The 18,022-nt window shown below is 42.3% G+C and overlaps 1 protein-coding gene and 1 long non-coding RNA gene across 2 annotated transcripts; one reads left to right on the top strand and one right to left on the bottom strand.

Annotated features, from left to right (window-relative positions):
* Positions 1-4,115: 4,115 nt before the first annotated feature.
* LOC120656469 lies at positions 4,116-9,185 on the bottom strand. Its single transcript, XR_005667929.1, has 3 exons — positions 8,841-9,185; positions 8,658-8,754; positions 4,116-4,939 (listed from the first exon to the last, which is right to left on the bottom strand). It is a non-coding gene; the product is annotated as an uncharacterized LOC120656469 (long non-coding RNA).
* Positions 9,186-9,347: 162 nt separating this feature from the next.
* Positions 9,348-17,965, top strand: LOC120656465 (polyribonucleotide nucleotidyltransferase 2, mitochondrial-like). The gene is made up of 16 exons (XM_039934558.1): positions 9,348-9,773; positions 10,435-10,590; positions 10,670-10,840; positions 11,055-11,180; positions 11,252-11,413; positions 11,561-11,680; positions 12,023-12,160; positions 12,341-12,503; positions 13,292-13,417; positions 13,859-13,989; positions 14,099-14,318; positions 14,393-14,464; positions 15,097-15,176; positions 15,297-15,440; positions 16,639-17,295; positions 17,480-17,965. The coding sequence occupies exons 1-16, from the start codon at positions 9,423-9,425 to the stop codon at positions 17,576-17,578; spliced, it is 2,916 nt and encodes a 971-aa protein (XP_039790492.1). The 5' UTR covers positions 9,348-9,422; the 3' UTR covers positions 17,579-17,965.
* The last annotated feature ends 57 nt before the right edge of the window (positions 17,966-18,022 follow it).

Raw genomic sequence — 18,022 nt, 5'->3', positions numbered from 1 at the left:
CTTGGATCGATGAACACCCGAGCAAACCGTCGCCAAGAGAAAGGAAATCTGGCACCTCAAGACCTGCTGGCGACCTCCAAGCAAACCACGACGAATCGACCCCAAACTGAAGACTCCAACCCGATTTCTCGGGGGAGGAGGGAACAAACCTCACAGGCACATCTGTAGACGACTCGACGACGACGACGCAGCCGCCGGAGAAGCACTGGAGGGACAAAAGCACCGATTGCCTGAACCCTAGGCCACCGGGACGAGCTCTCCTTCGCGCCGCCGCGGACGGAGCGAGGAACCCTAGACTAGCTACAACAGAAAAGTGTATGTACACCGGCCATCGATCTCGCGGCTCCTCTCCACCTCCGGCACTGGAACGGTCGCCGAACGCGAAGAAGAGCCGGCGAGATCGACGCCGGGACTGGAATCGCCTCTCCGCCGCCCTCTTGAGTCTTGAACTATAGCAAGGGGAACGAAGACTCTGCCCCGGTGCGGCGTTGGTAGGGTTTGGACTTCAAAACTGGAGATTTGTGGGTCGTGTTTGGACTCCTTTTGAAGGCCGAATGAAACTTGGAGCATTAGATTTTTAGGAAGCACACAGTTGCACATGAAGCTCGGGGTGTTTGCTCGGGCAAAGCTGATTTACGGTCGCCAGTTAGGGTTTGTTTGGTTGGATAGCGGGTTGGAATAGAATGGCTCCGTCCTATATTTTTTGGAGTGGAATGGCTCCAGTAATTGTTTGGTTGGAGGGACGGAGCCATCTCATTTTATGTTTGGTTCGAAGGACGGAGCCATCATGTCTCTTATTTGGTTGGAGAACAAGAATCGTTTCTAGTCACCCACTTCTCTTTTTTCTGGTGAGTTTTACCACCGGTGCACAACCATAACTCACATATAAACAATGGAACAATAGCATACCTCACAATTAACCCATGGCATATAATATATATACTTAATTAACCCACAGTGCATTGTTTATGGGTACAATTAAAAGTTAGAGTATGAAATGACTAGATTCATACTTTCATCAGCCATGAGCTGCAACCTGAGTTTTAGCACAGCCCATACAACCGAAAGCTCTAGGTTCTATCACAGCCCATACAACCAAAAGCTATAGAAACATGAGCTCCACCACAGTCTACACAACCAAAAGCTCAAGCAGCATTAGTTCAACCACAATCTATACCATAGTTCATTAGAAGTTGTTGGTAACAAACTTGGCCACCAAGTTATCTTGTGATCAATGGGCAGGGAGCTGAAAGATCTAGCAATATGGCGGTGGCGTGAAGACTGCCTTTTTCCCGCGCGGGAAGACGAGGGCTCGCGCGCGGAAAGAGACGAGGATGGCGCGAGCGGTGAGAATGAGGGAGGAAAGTGGTGACTGAACAGATAAGAAGGAGCGAGAAGCACCTCGAGCGGCTGCGTTTGGCCGAAATGAGGGAACCACTGGATGTTTATGAACCAAACACTATGGAAATTGGGATGGAGCGGTCCATCCATCCACCCTCATCCCCCAACCAAACACACGCTTACCCATGTCTTCAAAATTTGGCTGTATTTAGATCCGTAAAATAGTGGCAAAAAGGGCCACATCGGACACTGTGGCACACTGTAGCATTTTTCGTTTGTTTGTGGTAATTGTTGTCCTATCATGACCTAACTAGGCTCAAAAGATTCGTCTCGTCGTGTACATCAAAACTATGCAATTAATTTTTTTATTTATCTACATATAATACTCCATGCATGAGGTAAAAGATTTGATATGATAGGTGAATAGTGAAATTTGGAGAGAGAAATTTTAGAAGTAAACACAACCAATCAAAACTTTTAAAGATTCTCCATCACAGCGAATCTTTAAACACATGTATTAAGTATTAAATGTAGCTAAACAAAATAACTAATTACACAGTTTATCTATAATTTGCGAGACGAATCTTTTGAGTGTAGTTAAACTACGGCAAAACAATAATTATAAAATACAAACTTTATGCATCTCAGGGCTTAGGTCGATTTCAAATCAAAAGTTTTAATTTCATTCTCGGTTTCCGCACCAATTATTGGCTCATTCCACACCTACCAATCTGTCATTTCCTTCCCGGCTTCACAGGCAGCTTGCGCTCAGGAGCCTTTTTTTTTCGATCGTTGCGCTGAGCTGGGACCTTCCCGCACAACGAGTCAACGACCGTCGTGGACTCGTGGTTCCCCCACAGGTTACTTGCACTCTACGCGGTGAGCACCACACCTGGGGAACCAAAATATTTAGAAAAAATATTTCCAAAAATATAGATGCAAATTTGAATAATATGAATTTATAAAAAATGAAAAAGTTTGTATGATCAAAATATATGTAAAAAATCGGAACCAAACTGTGCAACACGATTTTGTGTACAGAAATTGCATTATTTTGTGAAACAACAAAATTATGCATGCCAGCTTTACAAAAATGTGTACCAAATATTTAACTATGCAAAAAATTTACGAAAATAAAAATTATATGCTGAAAATAATGAAAACAGAAATAAATAAAAAATGATAAACTTACAAACAATTGTAAAGTAAAATTATTAAACAAAAAATATAAATAAAAATATTTAAAAATCATATACAAAAATTTAGAACGAAAACATGAACACACAAAATGTGAAAGAAAGGAGCAAAAAGCTTGGGAGAAATAAAATAGAGAAAAAAATCTTTTGTTGAATTTTTTTAGGAAAAGTTGAAAATAGAAACAAAATGTACAAAGCTTGTAAAAAGATATGTTTAAAAAGTTTATATACAACAAAATTGTTCAATAAAAAGTTAGAAACAAAAAAGAGTCCGCAGAAGTCGTCAGCGGCTCCGGGCAGCGAGTCAAGCAGTAACCATTTACTGGGCGAGAGAAGAGATGGACATGGAGAAAGAGGAACGAGTAAGGATGTGACAGGTTACAGCCTTACACGTGAGTGGGAGGAAAGAGAAAGTAAATTGAAAATGACGAAACAGAGGTACAAACGTATCACTTGCATTGCACGGACCCAAATCAACCGTAGGGAAGAAAACTTACGGTTATCCGCAGAGTTAGCTTCGCGTGTTTGCTCGTAGACCTGTGTTTTCTTTGTTTTTCTTCCTTCTTTCCGGATTCCTGTTCTGTACGATGTATGTGATACTTCTGTTTTAATGCAAATCACCCCGGATAAAAAAGGGGGTGTTTGTATTTATACTAAAACAGTGGTGCTAAAGTTTAGCTCTAGATGTAGCAACCAGAGCTAAATGAGCTAATAAGAGCTAATGGATTTTAATAGCTAATTAGCCATCATCTGTTTAATTAGATTAACAATTATCCCATATTTAATCCTACAATTTTGTGGCATGTAAATAAGTGGGCTAAAATTTAGCCCCTTTGATCCAAGCACCACTAAGACACCCTTGGGCTTCCTCAATTCCAGCTGTCTTCTCCCCAAATTTAGCATAGTTCGTGGATGACCTGAATATTTCGCACATTTTTATTTGTTAACTTATGGGTCAGCAAGTCGGACCATCTATACCACATGGCATACACATATTGTTGCAGCTTTTCTGAATGAAAGATCAGAGTTGTTTGTCCGAGCTTGGTTGCTTTATAGTATATTTGCAACACCAGAGCTGTTGTTTCAGGCTATTTATCTGTGTCAGTGAAATTTTCACTCATCCACCAGCTTGTCGGCACTACAGCTTCGGAATAATGGAGTTTCACGGTCCCACAGGGGAGAATGATTCACCACCATGTGCTGAAAGAGGCATGGCCAAACTTTTCTGGAAACATCAATGTTCCAGGAAAATTTGCAAGATCTTTTCCCTGAATCCTTTGGAAACCTTTCTGGACATCAGTCGCTCGAAACTTATGTGGTGGTAGTACTACCATCAAGCAATACTCTTGCAAGTTGCAGGAAAAAAAAATCAGAATCATTCACTTAGCGCGTAGCTGCAGTGTACGCAGGATTAGGTTACAGCCACCAATTCAGACTTCAGAAACCTTTTTTTTTTTAACAACCTGACCGGGGTTGAGTAGGATTCAGGACATATCTGTGACACCACCATAGATCACACGAAAATAAAATGACCGTTCACTGCTTTTTCGCTAGCGGGAGTTGGCTTCACTGCAAGAATTGACAAAAATACGACAATGGTATCCTTCGAAAGGAGATCAAACAAGGTTACAGAACAGTAGCATGAAACGACAGCTCTTTACGAGGGACACGAGCAATTCAAGTAGGATATTCCAAAACAAACATAAAAGCACTATCTCCAAAAAGCAAGACTTCTAATGAAATCTTCTGCTTTAACCAGATACAACTTTAAGGTAAGAAATAAAAAGAAGAAACGAAGGAAAACGAGGAACAACATGAAGGAAAACTTAAAACTGGTAAATAAGGAGTAGGCTCCCGTAGGAGCTCACCATTGCCGATTTCTGACTTGCCGGTTTCTGTCCACGCCTCACCGAGCCATCTGGAACTGGAAGCCAGGGTAGAAGGCCATGAGAGGCATGGGAACTGATGATTGATGAGGAGGAGCTCAGCTCAGCCATTGTCCTCCATCCTTATACTGCTGTACTGCTTTCGCAGCTCTCAAGAACCATGGAGACGCTCCTGCCAAGCAGCCTCCATGATCTGCAGGGGAGGCAGGGCAGAGGATTGCAGGATAGGAGAAGAGAGGAATCCTTTTACCTGCCTTGTAGTAGGCAGGTGTTGATGCAGCCAAAGCTCTTGTGAGAACATATAACAAGTTGCACGGTGGCATTATAAAGAGGCTAGCGGTGGTGTGCTTTAGTGGAAGAAAAAAACCGAATAACAAAAAGTCAAAGAAAGCTTACTGTATGCGGCGCGTGGCAATGCCTGGAAATCCCTATCCATGCTATTCCTGTCTCACCAAATATCAATTCTGCAACTATTCCTTCTGCTGACAATTCTCCATTCCAATCCTTGTTTGGGGGCTGTTCAAGAGTAATTTACTGAGTGTAAATGTACAGCATCCAGTCATCCAAGCCATTCATGATGGTAAAAGTTAAGACAGCCTCTATACTAATCTCACTTACCTTTTTACTGGTAATAATTTGCTAGCAGCTTTTGACCAATTGCCATGCTTGCTGCAAAAAATTGGAACCTGACTATCCTTCTTACTTGCCACCCAATTGCTTAGCAATTAAGTGTCTAACACAACCAACCTGAGGCTTAACCGCAACTAACCAATCTTTACCAACAGACCGAGGGTACTCAAATTTTACCTGGAGACAAAATCTACAGATCCACGATGCAAAAATAAAGGTGCCTTTTACAAAAGTTGAAGACGCAATCTCCTCTTTTGAGATGCACTTTTTAGAACATGGAGATTGGGGAGTGTGGCCTTCCTGTTTTGCCACTACTTCGTGCTTATCAAGCTTTCATATCCTAATTCTTCAGTTAAAGTTAAAAATCACTTCCATGCATCTAACTGAAGCAGTTCTGCCTGATATTGTCACAGATAATAAAATGCAAAGAGAGAAAAGTACCATGTAATATACTGTTAATCAGTCTACAAACAATTCTTCGGAATTAAGAGGGAATATACCATGCACATTTAGTGGCCCTCCACAATAAAGGAGAAGAAATCAATACCACCAAAGAATGACATTTCCACAAAAGTGGAATTTAATGGTTGAGGCCCAGTGCAGTGGACCCCCTCTCTAATGGAATTTCTGAATCCCCTTTCCCTCCTTTGAACAGGTGGACTGGTGGAGGAGCCATCGAGGTGGTGAGCCTGCCGGCTGGAAGTGCACCTAATCATCGCCATCATGGACACTTCACACTACGCTGAGAAGCACCAATAATACGTCCTTTTCGACCTTACGTGTCCCATGACCAAGCATCAACATGAACAGGTGAAGTGCATCTAGGCCGATAGATGCTAACGGTAAGTTTCGGTAATTAATGACAACCGTTTGCGACTAACATGTGTTTTGAAGGAAAAATCAATGATTGGATTAGTCCCATATGAAATGTGAAAGGAGACCCCTCAATTCAAAATAATCATGCGTGCCAAGGATTAAATTTCAAAGATTACGGACCTTTCTAGTCTCAAGTGTCACAAGGAGATGAAGGACACTTGATTTAGCTAGGTTTTATAGTTTCTAGTTTTTGACCGTACTATTAAGAGGGGTTCGTGAGTTAGTAGCTTGACCAAAATTGAGTTGGCCTTAGAGATCTAGCACACTCGCTCAAAAACAGCTCAAGATAGTCAAAAGAAGTCAACAAAACACTTGGAAGAAGAAACAATCGAAGTAACATTCAACTCCAAGTCAATTCAGCTGAAAATCAAGAAAAACTGCAGCACCGGTTTAACCGATGCTAAGTGCATCCGACGCTTGGCGGAAGTTTCGACGCCCCTGTCGGCCTATCTCCTCTGGATGCAAGCTGAAATCAAGTCAAGTCACTCTATATCACCGGTTGAACCGATGGTCCCAAACAAAGCACCGATGTATTAGATGTACTTTGTTCCAGAGAGCATGTTTGGTGGACCTCAACTCGCCTTCAACACTGGTCGATCCGACGCTTCAAAAACTACCATCGGTGCATTCGATGTACTATGTTCCAGAGAACTTGTTTGAGTTGATCAGAGAACCTCTTCAGCACCGGTTGAACCGATGACTCTTCGGAGCATGCACCGGCGCAATGACGCAAGCCTGGATACTGTGTCAGAACCCTCAACGGCTACTATTTGGACACAGAGAGACCGGTTGAACTGACGCCCTCAACTTCTAACTCGTCGGTTCTTCCGATGGTCACGATTTTTCTGCAGTGGACTTCTAACGGCTATGTGACCCTCTCCACTCTATATAAGGGCATCTCCTGGCTCATTTAAGCTGTCTTTGACGCATTGAATACCTGAGGCCACCCTTGAGAAGAAGAGAGAGTGCATTGAGCAAAAGAGTGATGATCTAGAGCTTGATAGTGTTCAACACTTGAAGAATTCAACCTTTGCAAGTGTAGCAAGTGTGCTTGAGTTAGGGCCAACTGAGTGTAGGTCAAGTGAAGGCTTAGGAGCTTGTTACTCTTGGTGTTTGACGGCACCTAGACAGTCTTGGTGATCGGAAGGTTCTTGGTGATCTCTTGAAGTTTGTGGGAGCCCCAAGAAGAGAAGTTTGTACACGGTGTGAAGCTCGCCGTTCCGGAGATAGAGAAGGAGCATTCTTAGTGATCACTTGCTCCTTGGTGAAGCAAGGGAGCGATACCCTTGTATGAGTGCTCCAACGTAGATTAGGGGGAGCGTCAACTCCTCGATACCACGGGGAAAAAATCCGGTTGTCTCGTGTCCTTTGCATTTACTTCAAACAATTAAATTCTTGTGTTCTTGCTCTTGCTCTTGTTTGCTTGTAGTTTGACTAGGACAATTTGTATGGTAGTGTGAATCTTTGTTTAGGACTTGTTGGTAGTGTGGTCTTCCCTAGGCAAAATGAGCATGTTAGTGTGTTTTCCTACCTAAGGATCCTTTACTAGTGTGCTCTAGTCATTAGGTTTCAAATTTGTAGATTGGACAATACTAGTCTAGGTTAAGGACCTTCTAGAAATTTGAAAAAAATCCTAATTCAAACCCCCCTTCTTGGGCCTCGATCCTTTCAACAGGGATCACGCATTTTTTAATTGATAACCGCCACTTCTGAATGCGTGTGCTCAATGATTTTTGTCCTTACAAGCTAAAACAACAACTAAAAAGAAAACAAAAGGCTTCCTAGAATCCCAATAGACTAATTCTCTCAATACCGATCCAAAGATCACTCAAGATGGAAAATACCATCAGTGTATCACTGACACGGGGAACAATGGCCATTTGTCAACCCCACAGGCCACAAGCACCATTATTTTTCAATATGTTCATTTTGTAATAGTACTAAGCTTATTTTCTCTTGATACATCATTGCCCTGATTTCTGTTTAAAAAAACAGCTTAATAATCTATGGAGCAATTGCGAGCTTCCATTCCCTTTCAAGAATTTAGGTTGCTTTCAATATTTAGACTAATATAAAGTAAACAGCACTCAAGGGGACATGGTTGCCCCCACCAGAAATAAATGGTTTGTTCTTTCCTAGCATGTGGAGGGTGCACAATTGAGCAGTACAGATGTCACTCATGTCACATATTAATAGCCTTTTAGTCACGAAACGAAATGGCACCTTTCATGCCCACTTGTAAACAGTGATCAAACTAACGATTACATATGGCTGGTACAGATGACATGATTTGATTAGTGTAAGGAAACATGGAAAAGGGCTTAGCGAGGCATAAAGTGCACGGAAAATTTGGCAACCCTCTACATACTTGGCCAAACCACATATATCTTAGGATCTATATGTTACTTGAGTAACTCGAGAGAATATGGTATAGCAGTTGACGTAGAAAGATTATTGTTAGTTTGGGGCAACCAATGAACCAACTGCTCTTTGCACAGAAAATTTTCTAAGCATACTTGGGTGCCATAGTACCCACTTCACAACTCACTAGTGATGTGATGGTGTAGCGAGATATTGATAACTGACAGTAGCAATATCCTATGATTAAACAGCATGATCGAGAAACCGAACCAATGGTGTTCCAGATTTACACTTCGCTTCGCGTCTTAAAGTTCTTCAGCGATTAAGATTATTAGCATGGGAAACAAAGGAACTAATTCGAACTTACCGCGTTGCAGAATCTGCAGTGGACGCTCATAGATGCAACTCTGTTCAACCCCTAATTCCGACGTAAACATACTGCGAGGAAGAGCTGCAACACATAACTAAGGAAGACAAATCAGCATAGTGCATAAGCATCGCCAAAATTATGACAAAAGCATCTTGATCCAACGACTATTCAACTGCATACCTGGCATTGCAGCGCAATAATTCTTCTGTACCTCACAAATTCGTTGTCCACTGAGAACGGCTCCGATCCAAGAACTAATATGGACAAGGATGGTGGTGCCGCTGCCGCCACAATCTCTCTAGAAAGAAATGAGAAATATAGCGAACACTAGCCGCAGCCCACAGCCATATCCCCACCCGCGAACAGCAACCAGATGCCACGGAACGACGGGCGTCTCGACCATTCAGAGCAGCCCCATGCGCCGAGGGGCATCGCCATCTCCGCCGTCGGCCTCGACGGAGAAGATGGCCACGCGGCGTGCTCCGGCGCCGTGGGGGAAGAACCGGTGGCTGCGTGGTGCTCTCGGTTGACACGCCTCAAGAATCTGAGCCGTCGATCTCTGTGTTTACGGTCTGGATCGCCCGGAAGGACAGAAACCCGGAGAAGCTGCTCCGTTTTCTCCAACTGACAGGTGGGCCATGGTCTACAGAGAGACAAACTTCTTGGTCACACACGGCCCCGAGACCCAAACCATTTCTTCCGCTTAAACCCTAACCAAAACCCCTCCCCTCCCCTGCTCCTCCCCGCTCGCCGCCCGCCACCATGTCGATGGCGGCGGCCGCCTCCCTCCGCTCCCTGGCGCGCCGCCGGCCCCGCCTCCGCTTGCCCGTGGCGCCCCTTGCGGTCCCTGGTGCCCGCGCGGCATTCCTCTCCGGCGCGGCCGAGGAGGCGGCCGCGGATGCGGCGGCGGCGCCGCCTGCCCCGGGCCGGAAGGTGCTGGAGAGCTTCCGCGAGGAGTTTGAGATCGGGGGCCGCTCCGTTGCATTCGAGACGGGAAAGATGGCGCGCTTCGCGAACGGCTCCGTGGTGATCTCCATGGAAGACACCAACGTCCTCGCAACCGTCGCCGCTGCCAAGTCCTCCGAGCCCGTCCGGGACTTTCTCCCGCTAACTGTACGGCCCCTTCCCTGACCTGTATAATGCGATTGTGATGTGAGGCTTTGGAGAGCGTTGAATTCTACAAGGAATGGCCAATTCACCTGCAATTTCATATGGTTATGTTATTTGAGCATACGTAACTTTCAGTTGATGAGTCATGTTTGATTTGGCTTCTTAAGGAAACTCCAGGTTTTATACTGCCATAATTAGGTCCCCTCCATACTTGCATTTGAGCTTTATGTTTTATTATTTGCTTCTCATTTTACAAGCATGTTTTTGATTGCCGAATTAATAGTCTTGTTCTTAATCGGGCAAATAGGCACACAACTGGCATTAAGAAATTGTTGAAACTGAAAACTGATGCCAAGCAGCCGGGTCACAGGATATTCGAGCTTTTCTTAGCGTAAGGATGTTTGAGTTTGAAATGGCCGCAAAAGCTCCATCTGGTTAACATGCTCTTTCCTGTATGGTGTTTTAATTCTAGATTATAAAAATGCTGATCTTTTAGTAAGCCAGGCTCCAAAAAAGTTTGATTTGTTTGCGCTGAACCCAAAATGAAAAAAATAGGTTCTGTATGATCTTGAACTTTTAATGCAACATTCAGTCTTCTATATTTATATCTTTTGAGTACTATTTGAGTGTTTCTTCATTCCAATGTTTTCTTTTTTGGCCGTAGGTTGACTATCAAGAAAAACAATATGCTCAAGGTGTTATTCCGACAACATATATGCGCAGGGAAGGTGTCCCTAAGGAAAGGGAACTTCTGTGTGGGCGTATAATTGATCGACCAATAAGGCCATTGTTTCCTCCTGGCTTTTACCATGAAGTTCAGGTATTCTTTCTCATGGTACTGTCGAATTATTCAAGTTTGCATAATCATTGTAACTCATTATTTAATCCTACTTCTTTAGATCATGGTAAATGTTCTTTCATTGGATGGAAAGCAAGATCCAGATTTGATGGCTGCAAATGCCTCTTCAGCTGCACTGATGCTATCCGATATACCTTGGAATGGGCCGATTGGAGTAATACGTGTTGGGAGAATTGATGGGAATTTTGTCCTAAATCCTACAGTCGATGAGGTAAACTTACTTTGGTTTAGGTTACCGTTTTGTTCTATCCTGAATTGCGCATGTATTGTTCCCATGATATTGGACATTTATACTGCTCATGGACCTTATGTTTCCTTTCAGCATTTCGTAACGGGTCAACTTAATTATCATATGTTTGGTCATCTACAAAACTACAATTTTTTTCAGTTGACTCATTATATGTATGTTGTATGGTGCTTTGCAGCTAGGTTTGAGTGATCTCAATCTTATTTATGCATGTTCACGGGATAAAACTCTAATGATAGATGTGCAAGCTCGTGAAATAACCGAAAGGGATCTTCAGGCAGGAATGAAGCTTGCACACTCTGAGGTAATCTTCTGTATCTTTTATTTTTTTAATCCATCGTAAGCATATTCTCATGCATTCATTATTATACTCAGGCAATTAAATGTATTGACCCCCAAATAAGATTGGCTAAGCGAGCTGGCAAAGTGAAGAAAGAGTACAAGATATCTCTGATTTCAGATACATCCTACGAGAAAATTAGAACATTATCAGAAGCACCAATTGAAGAAGTCTTCACTGATTCATCATATGGCAAGGTGATTATATTTTATCTTTATGCTCGGTGAAGGGGAAGCTAAAACATACAATATTGATCATATTTTACAAACCACTGCTAGCAGTAAGAAGTTTGAAGTGTCTTTTACCTCCACGACATGAAAATTTATTGGGTATTTTCATTTCAGTTTGAGCGGGGAGAAGCTTTAGAGAAAATTACACAATCTGTGAAAGCAAAGCTTGAAGAAGAAAATGATGAGGACAGCTTGAAGTTTCTGTCCAAGGCAGTTGATACAGTGAGAAAACAGGTATATCACATTAATTTCTTCACAAATCTTCCAAGGAAGAAGAGTGAAGAAATAACTCAGCATTAAAGGCATACTATTACATGTCTATAGGTTAATGGGTATAAGTATAATATTAGTCTAAATGATTCTGCCAAAATCTCTGAAGATGCTATCCACTAGTTCATGGGAATTTCTGAATATTTTGGCATGTTTAAGTATGTTTCTTAATTGAGCCCCCAACCACTAAGATCTACAGCTCCCAGCTATCTTTGACACCACTTGATGCCACTTCATTCATTGCTATATTCTTGTTGGATCATTTTTGCTACTTTGATTAACAAGGATTTGTGTCCATTTGTGCAGGTTATTCGTAAAAGAATAATTGAGGAGGGACTTAGAGTAGATGGTAGACAACTTGATGAGGTCAGACCAGTGTATTGTGAATCCAATACATACCCGGTATTACATGGCTCTGCCCTGTTTTCACGTGGAGATACTCAGGTGCTCTCTCCCCCCCCTCCCTCCCTCCCTACCTACCTACCTACCTACCCCTCTCTCTCAACCAAATGATAGTGCACATATACACCGTATTATTTCCTTAAATTTGGAGGAACTTAACCATATTTTTTAACCAAGTTTTTGCATATATAACCGTGCAATTAACCAGCACTATTGTTGCAGGTTCTATGTACAGTTACCCTTGGTGTCCCTGGTGATGCTCAGCGACTGGATTCAATTGTTGGTCCTCCAACGAAGCGTTTCATGCTTCACTATAGCTTTCCACCATTTTCAATAAATGAAGTTGCCAAACGTGGGGGCCTGAATCGACGGGAAGTTGGACATGGTAAATGCCTTCTCTTCCAATTTCATGTACTATATGACCTGTGCAGAAATTAAGGTTAAAGAGATATGTCTGATATCTTCAGCCTGTTTGGATCATATTCTGGCTTACCAATGTAATAGAATTAATCTTTCATTGGTAGATGTTGTACTGTGCCCCATCTAGATTTGACGAAGTCTTTAGACACATATGTTGACCACAAATTTCTTTTATATTCAATTGCTAAAAAAATCAATGTTGAATCTGTTGATACGACTTTTATATACTAGGCATGCATATAGAACTATCATAATTTATCTATCAATATTTATAAATTTTGGCTTTTTCTCAAATCCTAGTGTGCCCTATGAAAAGAAATGGATGGAGTACCAGTGCTACACTACCCCCTTTATTCCAAAATGTAGGTTATTTTATTTTTATCCTAAGTCGAACTTCTCTATCTTTGACCATGTAATTTACATAAAAATGCGCTATCATTAACAACATCAAAATAGTTTCATTAAATCCACCATGAAATGTCTTTATGGTACATTATTTTGTATTGTAGATGTAAATATTTTTCAATAAACTTGGTCAAAGTTGGAGAAGCTTGATTTAGGATGATACTAAAACAACCTACATTTTAGAATGAAGTAGCATACAGCAGCCTGGGGAACTTCAAGTAGTGCATGAAAGGTTGAGGATTTGGTGTATTTAAGGCATGGTTGAGGGTACCATGTCCTGATTTAATTTTTTGGACGAAGCAAAATGCACACTAGAATTGTAACTTTTTATTTTGTACCATTGTGCAGGCACTCTTGCAGAGAAAGCATTGCTCGCTGTGCTTCCTCCAGAAAGTGATTTTCCATATACTGTTCGGGTAAATTCAGAAGTCATGGCCTCTGATGGTTCAACATCAATGGCATCAGTATGTGGAGGTATACTACAAATCATTTTCTCTTACAATGTTGCTATACTAAATAAAACACTTTGCTATTTCAATTGTGGGTTGGAGAAGGCATTTTGTGAGTATGGTCTACAGTTCTTGGCTGGTGGAACTTAGCTCTAGGTTTTACAGTGATGTCATTCTATCATTTGCACAAGTCTTAGTTTGCAAGATCGTATGCTTAACTATCCTAAGAAATATACGGACTCCCTAGTTTTCTCTTTTTACAATGAGAAGTTTGTCATTCGTACCACCTTTTTCCTTTGTACAAATTACCATACTTTCTATAAAATAATTCAAGTTCTTTTCTGCTCCTTGGTTTGAGCACAAATTTTAATGTAAATTACCTTTCATTGTCACTTGTGTTATCCTTAAACAGCTATTTTTTTCTTAATGTTTTGTTTTTCATGTATCTGTAAATGGCATTTCACAGGAAGTATAGCCTTGATGGATGCTGGGATACCTGTAAGAGAACATGTAGCTGGTGTTTCAGTTGGTCTTGTAAGTCAAGTGGATCCAACTACTGGAGATATTTCTAATTATCGTATCTTAACAGATATTTTGGTAAGTGTTTTGATGCACTTCACTTAAAGATTTTTCATTCAATTGTATATGCTGTTTCCACAAGTGGAGTTGATGTTGATGCTGAACTGAACATGATAATTATTTTCAGGGTCTTGAAGATCATTTGGGTGACATGGACTTCAAAATTGCAGGAACAAGAAAGGGCATTACTGCTATTCAACTGGATATAAAACCTGCTGGAATACCATTGGACATAATTTGTGAAAGTTTAGAGCCTGCACGGAAGGCTCGAAATCAAATTCTTGACCACATGGACCAGGAAATAAGTACCGCACGTGCTATGAATGATGGAACTGCCCCTCGATTAGGTTTGTTAATGTACTTGTGTTGTTTTGTCATGATCCTGATATGATTAAGATTAGAACTGGCCCTATGTTTGCAGCTACACTGAGCTTCAGCAGTGATTCTCTTAGGAAACTGCTTTTCCACAGGAAAACAATTGAGCGAGAAACAGGTATCAAGCTATCTATAGTTCTATAGACCTGCCTTTGTTCATGTTCTTTCCTTGCGCTCCTGTGTAAGAATATTGTATTTCGTTGGACAAGATGACCATATTTTGGTCATTATTTGTTGTACTGGAATTCATGCTAATGAGTGATGAACTAAAGGTGTTTCGGTTTAGGATAATAGTTTTTGTTGAATCTAACTACAAATTTGTAATAACTAAAAACAGGCATTTTCAATAGCTCAGACTAGATGAAGGGAGCAAAACAGTGCCTATTAAGGACAAGAAAACTAATCCATCGTCTAGCATTAGGTGATTAGATCGGTTATGTGCCTAGCAGGACTTTATACGGCAATGGGCTGCACCTATTGAGCTAACTGGGGGACATCTTGGTAGAGATGGTTTCATTAGATTACAATTCCAGGGTGTGTACCTTAAGCTCTGACCTTTTGTTTTTTCACAATGGCTATCTACTGATGTGGGTTATGGGTTTGCATATCAGTGTGTAAACCAATGTCACAAAAAGATTTCCAAGAAGATTAACATGGTTCATCCGTGTAGTTGTATATTTCAATGTTGAGCATTCTTGCTGGGTTATATTTTTTGTTGTAGTTAATTTCTCTATTCAATTTTATTATTAGGTGCACGGGTATCAGTCAGCGACGGTACAGTCACTATTGTTGCTAAAACCCAACCAATTATGGATAAAGCTATTGAGAAGGTACAAATGTGTATGAGGCTCAATCATTATAAGTCTTGATAACCCTTGCTCAATGTACATTCAAGTGACTGGGAAGAAGAATCTTCATATAACGAAATCCACCCTCACTTTTCGTTGTAGGTTGAGTTTCTCGTGGGCCGTGAAATTGAAGTTGGCCGAACATACAAAGGAATTGTTTCCTCAATTAAGGAGTATGGCGCTTTTGTGGAGTTCAATGGTGGACAGCAAGGCCTTCTTCACGTTTCAGAGTTGTCACATGAACCGGTATTTCTCTTGTTTGTAAGAGCATCTCCAACAGTTCCTAATATTTTCTTCCTAAAATTTGATGTTTGCCAACTCCTCAAATAGATATGGAGAGGCGAAAAATACTCCCCCTCCAAGAGTTTCCTATTTTCCTCCCAAAAATAAATTATTATGGCCCCATGTGCTCCCATAATCGCTTGTCTCTCTCCACGGTACCTTGTTGCCTGCTACCTCTTCGCCATGGCTGCGCTCGTCACCCTCCTCCTGCAGGCACGAGGCAGAGCGCAGAGCAGGGCTGCCGCTGAGAGGGAGGAGAGAGAAGAGGGAGAGCAAGCGCTAGTAGTAGCGCAGCGCAGCTGCAGCAGGCAAGAGCATGCAGTTCCATGCCCACGCCCACAAGCAAGCGGCCGGCCAGGAGCAGACATTCCTCAACTGGATCCTGGCCGCGCCGGGCGAAATGGAGCCGCCGAGCCGCCGCTCCAGCACCACCACTAGCTCCTCGGCAATGTCGCCGGCTTTGGATTCCCAGCCTTGGACCCGCTCGGGTTCTCCCTGCAGCATCACCCCGGCGGCGGGGGTGGCGCCTCGGCCAGGGCGCTCGCCTCCGACCTGTCCTGTCGTACCCCGGCGCGAGGTCGCTCACCAGCAGCAGCAGCAAGGCCAATTCCACTTTCGGCCTCCTCCCCATTGAAGCACCGCTTCAGACGCCGGCTTCATCGCTGGGTGGTGCCGCGGGGACTCCTCTTCCGGCGTGGCGGTGGTTTCGGAGAAGAGCGGATGGGAAACGACGGGGCGTGCATATTTTTACGCACAACACAGCCCACTTTGCCAATTGTTAGCAGATAGGGAACTTGGATAGGGAACTATTGGAGATGGTTTTTTTGCTTTTTCTCAAAAAAACAAGGATAGGGAAGAGATATTGGTAACTCTTGGAGATGCTCTAATAGAGGGATTAACTCTGAATTGGTTCCTTGTTTTATTTACTGAGATTGTTTTGAACTATATGTGAAAATAGATTGTTAGTACATCTATATGTTTCAGTTTTACTCAGCTCTCTATGGTTCTAGAGTTATTGGCTTCTTATTAGCTGAAAGTTTCTTTTCTTGAGCTACAGTCTGAGTTTTTTGTTTTGTCTTATTGGTTGAATACTGAGGCACCGGCTTTTCATCATTTTTAACTATTATCTGTGTATTTTGTTTTGCTATGTTTTTCTCCTCAGGTATCAAAAGTCTCCGATATTGTAACTGTTGGCCAAGTGCTATCTTTGATGTGTATTGGACAGGATGTGAGGGGTAACATTAAACTTTCACTTAAGGCAACCTTACCCCAACCACGTAAGAAGAAGGATTTGGAAAGTCAAGATCCTTTGCCAAGTCAAGAAGTAGGCTGGGCTGCTGTAGAGAACATGCCCAGCTTGGGTGCTGATGCTGAGCCATCCAGTAGTAAACAGGAAGAGGCACCTGCATTTTCGACTCCTTCAGTTATAATTCGAAGTGAGGCTGACTGTGATGCTCAAGATGCTGTAAATGGTCCTAAGAAGAGGCCAAAGGTTGCAAAGTCATCTCCTAGACCATATAAAGCACCAAGCGCATGTCAGGAGGTTAGGACAGCTACTGCTAAGAAAGCTCCAGGTGCTACCAAGAAAACTAAGAAAGTAAAGATTAAGGAATCTGGAAGTGATGGCCTGGAATCCAGTGGGTCAGAGGTTCCAGAACAGACTGCTAGCAACACTCTTGACCTGAAGCAGAGTCCTGTGAACTTCCAATCTGGATCTATGAAGTTGGGTGATGTAGTTACATCAAAGGTCTACCAGATTCGAGCTTTTGGACTAGTACTTGAGCTGAGCGATGGAGCACGTGGAATGCATAAATTTGAGGTAACTGTATAATTCTTGAGTAAGCAAGCGGTTCTTTTTCTGTCCATACTGCAGTTGTGCAACTGCTATATTTGCATCGTTAATTGTTGTACCATATTTTCCCTTTTCATATTTGTATATTGTTAACCCTTTGTACCCTTTTCGTCGAACCATTGTTACTGAAATCCTGGACCATCTGTTGCAGGAGAATGGTCAAAAGGAATTTGAAGTTGGACAGGAACTACTTGTGAAATGTCGAAGTTTCAACGCCAAGGGAATTCCAGTCTTCTCATTGCTGGACTAGTGCACAAGGGCCGTCAGCTGCAAATGTGTAGCAGGCTAGCAGCTAATCTGCCAACGTGAGGAACACGTTGCTAGCAAAATTTTGTTCTTTAGCGGCGGTTATGAGCAATTTTCTCGAGTTTTTGCACCCCCATGAAACATGCAACCATTAATAGAACGGAGGTAACATTAGGTCCAGAGATTCACATGGAGTGTAGAGCGTACGAACCACTTTTCCGGTTGTCCCGAATCCTGCTGCAGAAAATGTATATTATTAGGGTATAAGGTTGCTAATCCATCAGTTGATTAAAATAGTAGACAATGGATGCCAATTCTTCGCAAAAGGCACTCTAGCTGTGTTATGCCCGCTCAAAGGAGTTTAGTTATTTGTGGTTTCATTGCCTGATAATCTTGAGTTGCACCCTTAATTTTTTTGGTGGTCATCAACTCATGACCATATATGATT

This window comes from Panicum virgatum, chromosome 1N (genome assembly GCF_016808335.1).
Source record: "Panicum virgatum strain AP13 chromosome 1N, P.virgatum_v5, whole genome shotgun sequence".
Lineage (NCBI taxonomy): Eukaryota > Viridiplantae > Streptophyta > Magnoliopsida > Poales > Poaceae > Panicum > Panicum virgatum.
The sequence above is the reverse complement of the archived record's forward strand: the minus strand, read 5'-3'. Positions and strand labels throughout refer to the sequence as shown.

Excerpts from the sequence above, each read along its gene's own strand:
- LOC120656465 (XM_039934558.1), top strand. The coding sequence starts at position 9,423 with ATGTCGATGGCGGCGGCCGCCTCCCTCCGCTCCCTGGCGCGCCGCCGG. Across the intron at positions 13,418-13,858 it reads AATGGCATCAGTATGTGGAG|GAAGTATAGCCTTGATGGAT; the intron begins GTATACTACAAA and ends GGCATTTCACAG. Across the intron at positions 13,990-14,098 it reads GTATCTTAACAGATATTTTG|GGTCTTGAAGATCATTTGGG; the intron begins GTAAGTGTTTTG and ends AATTATTTTCAG.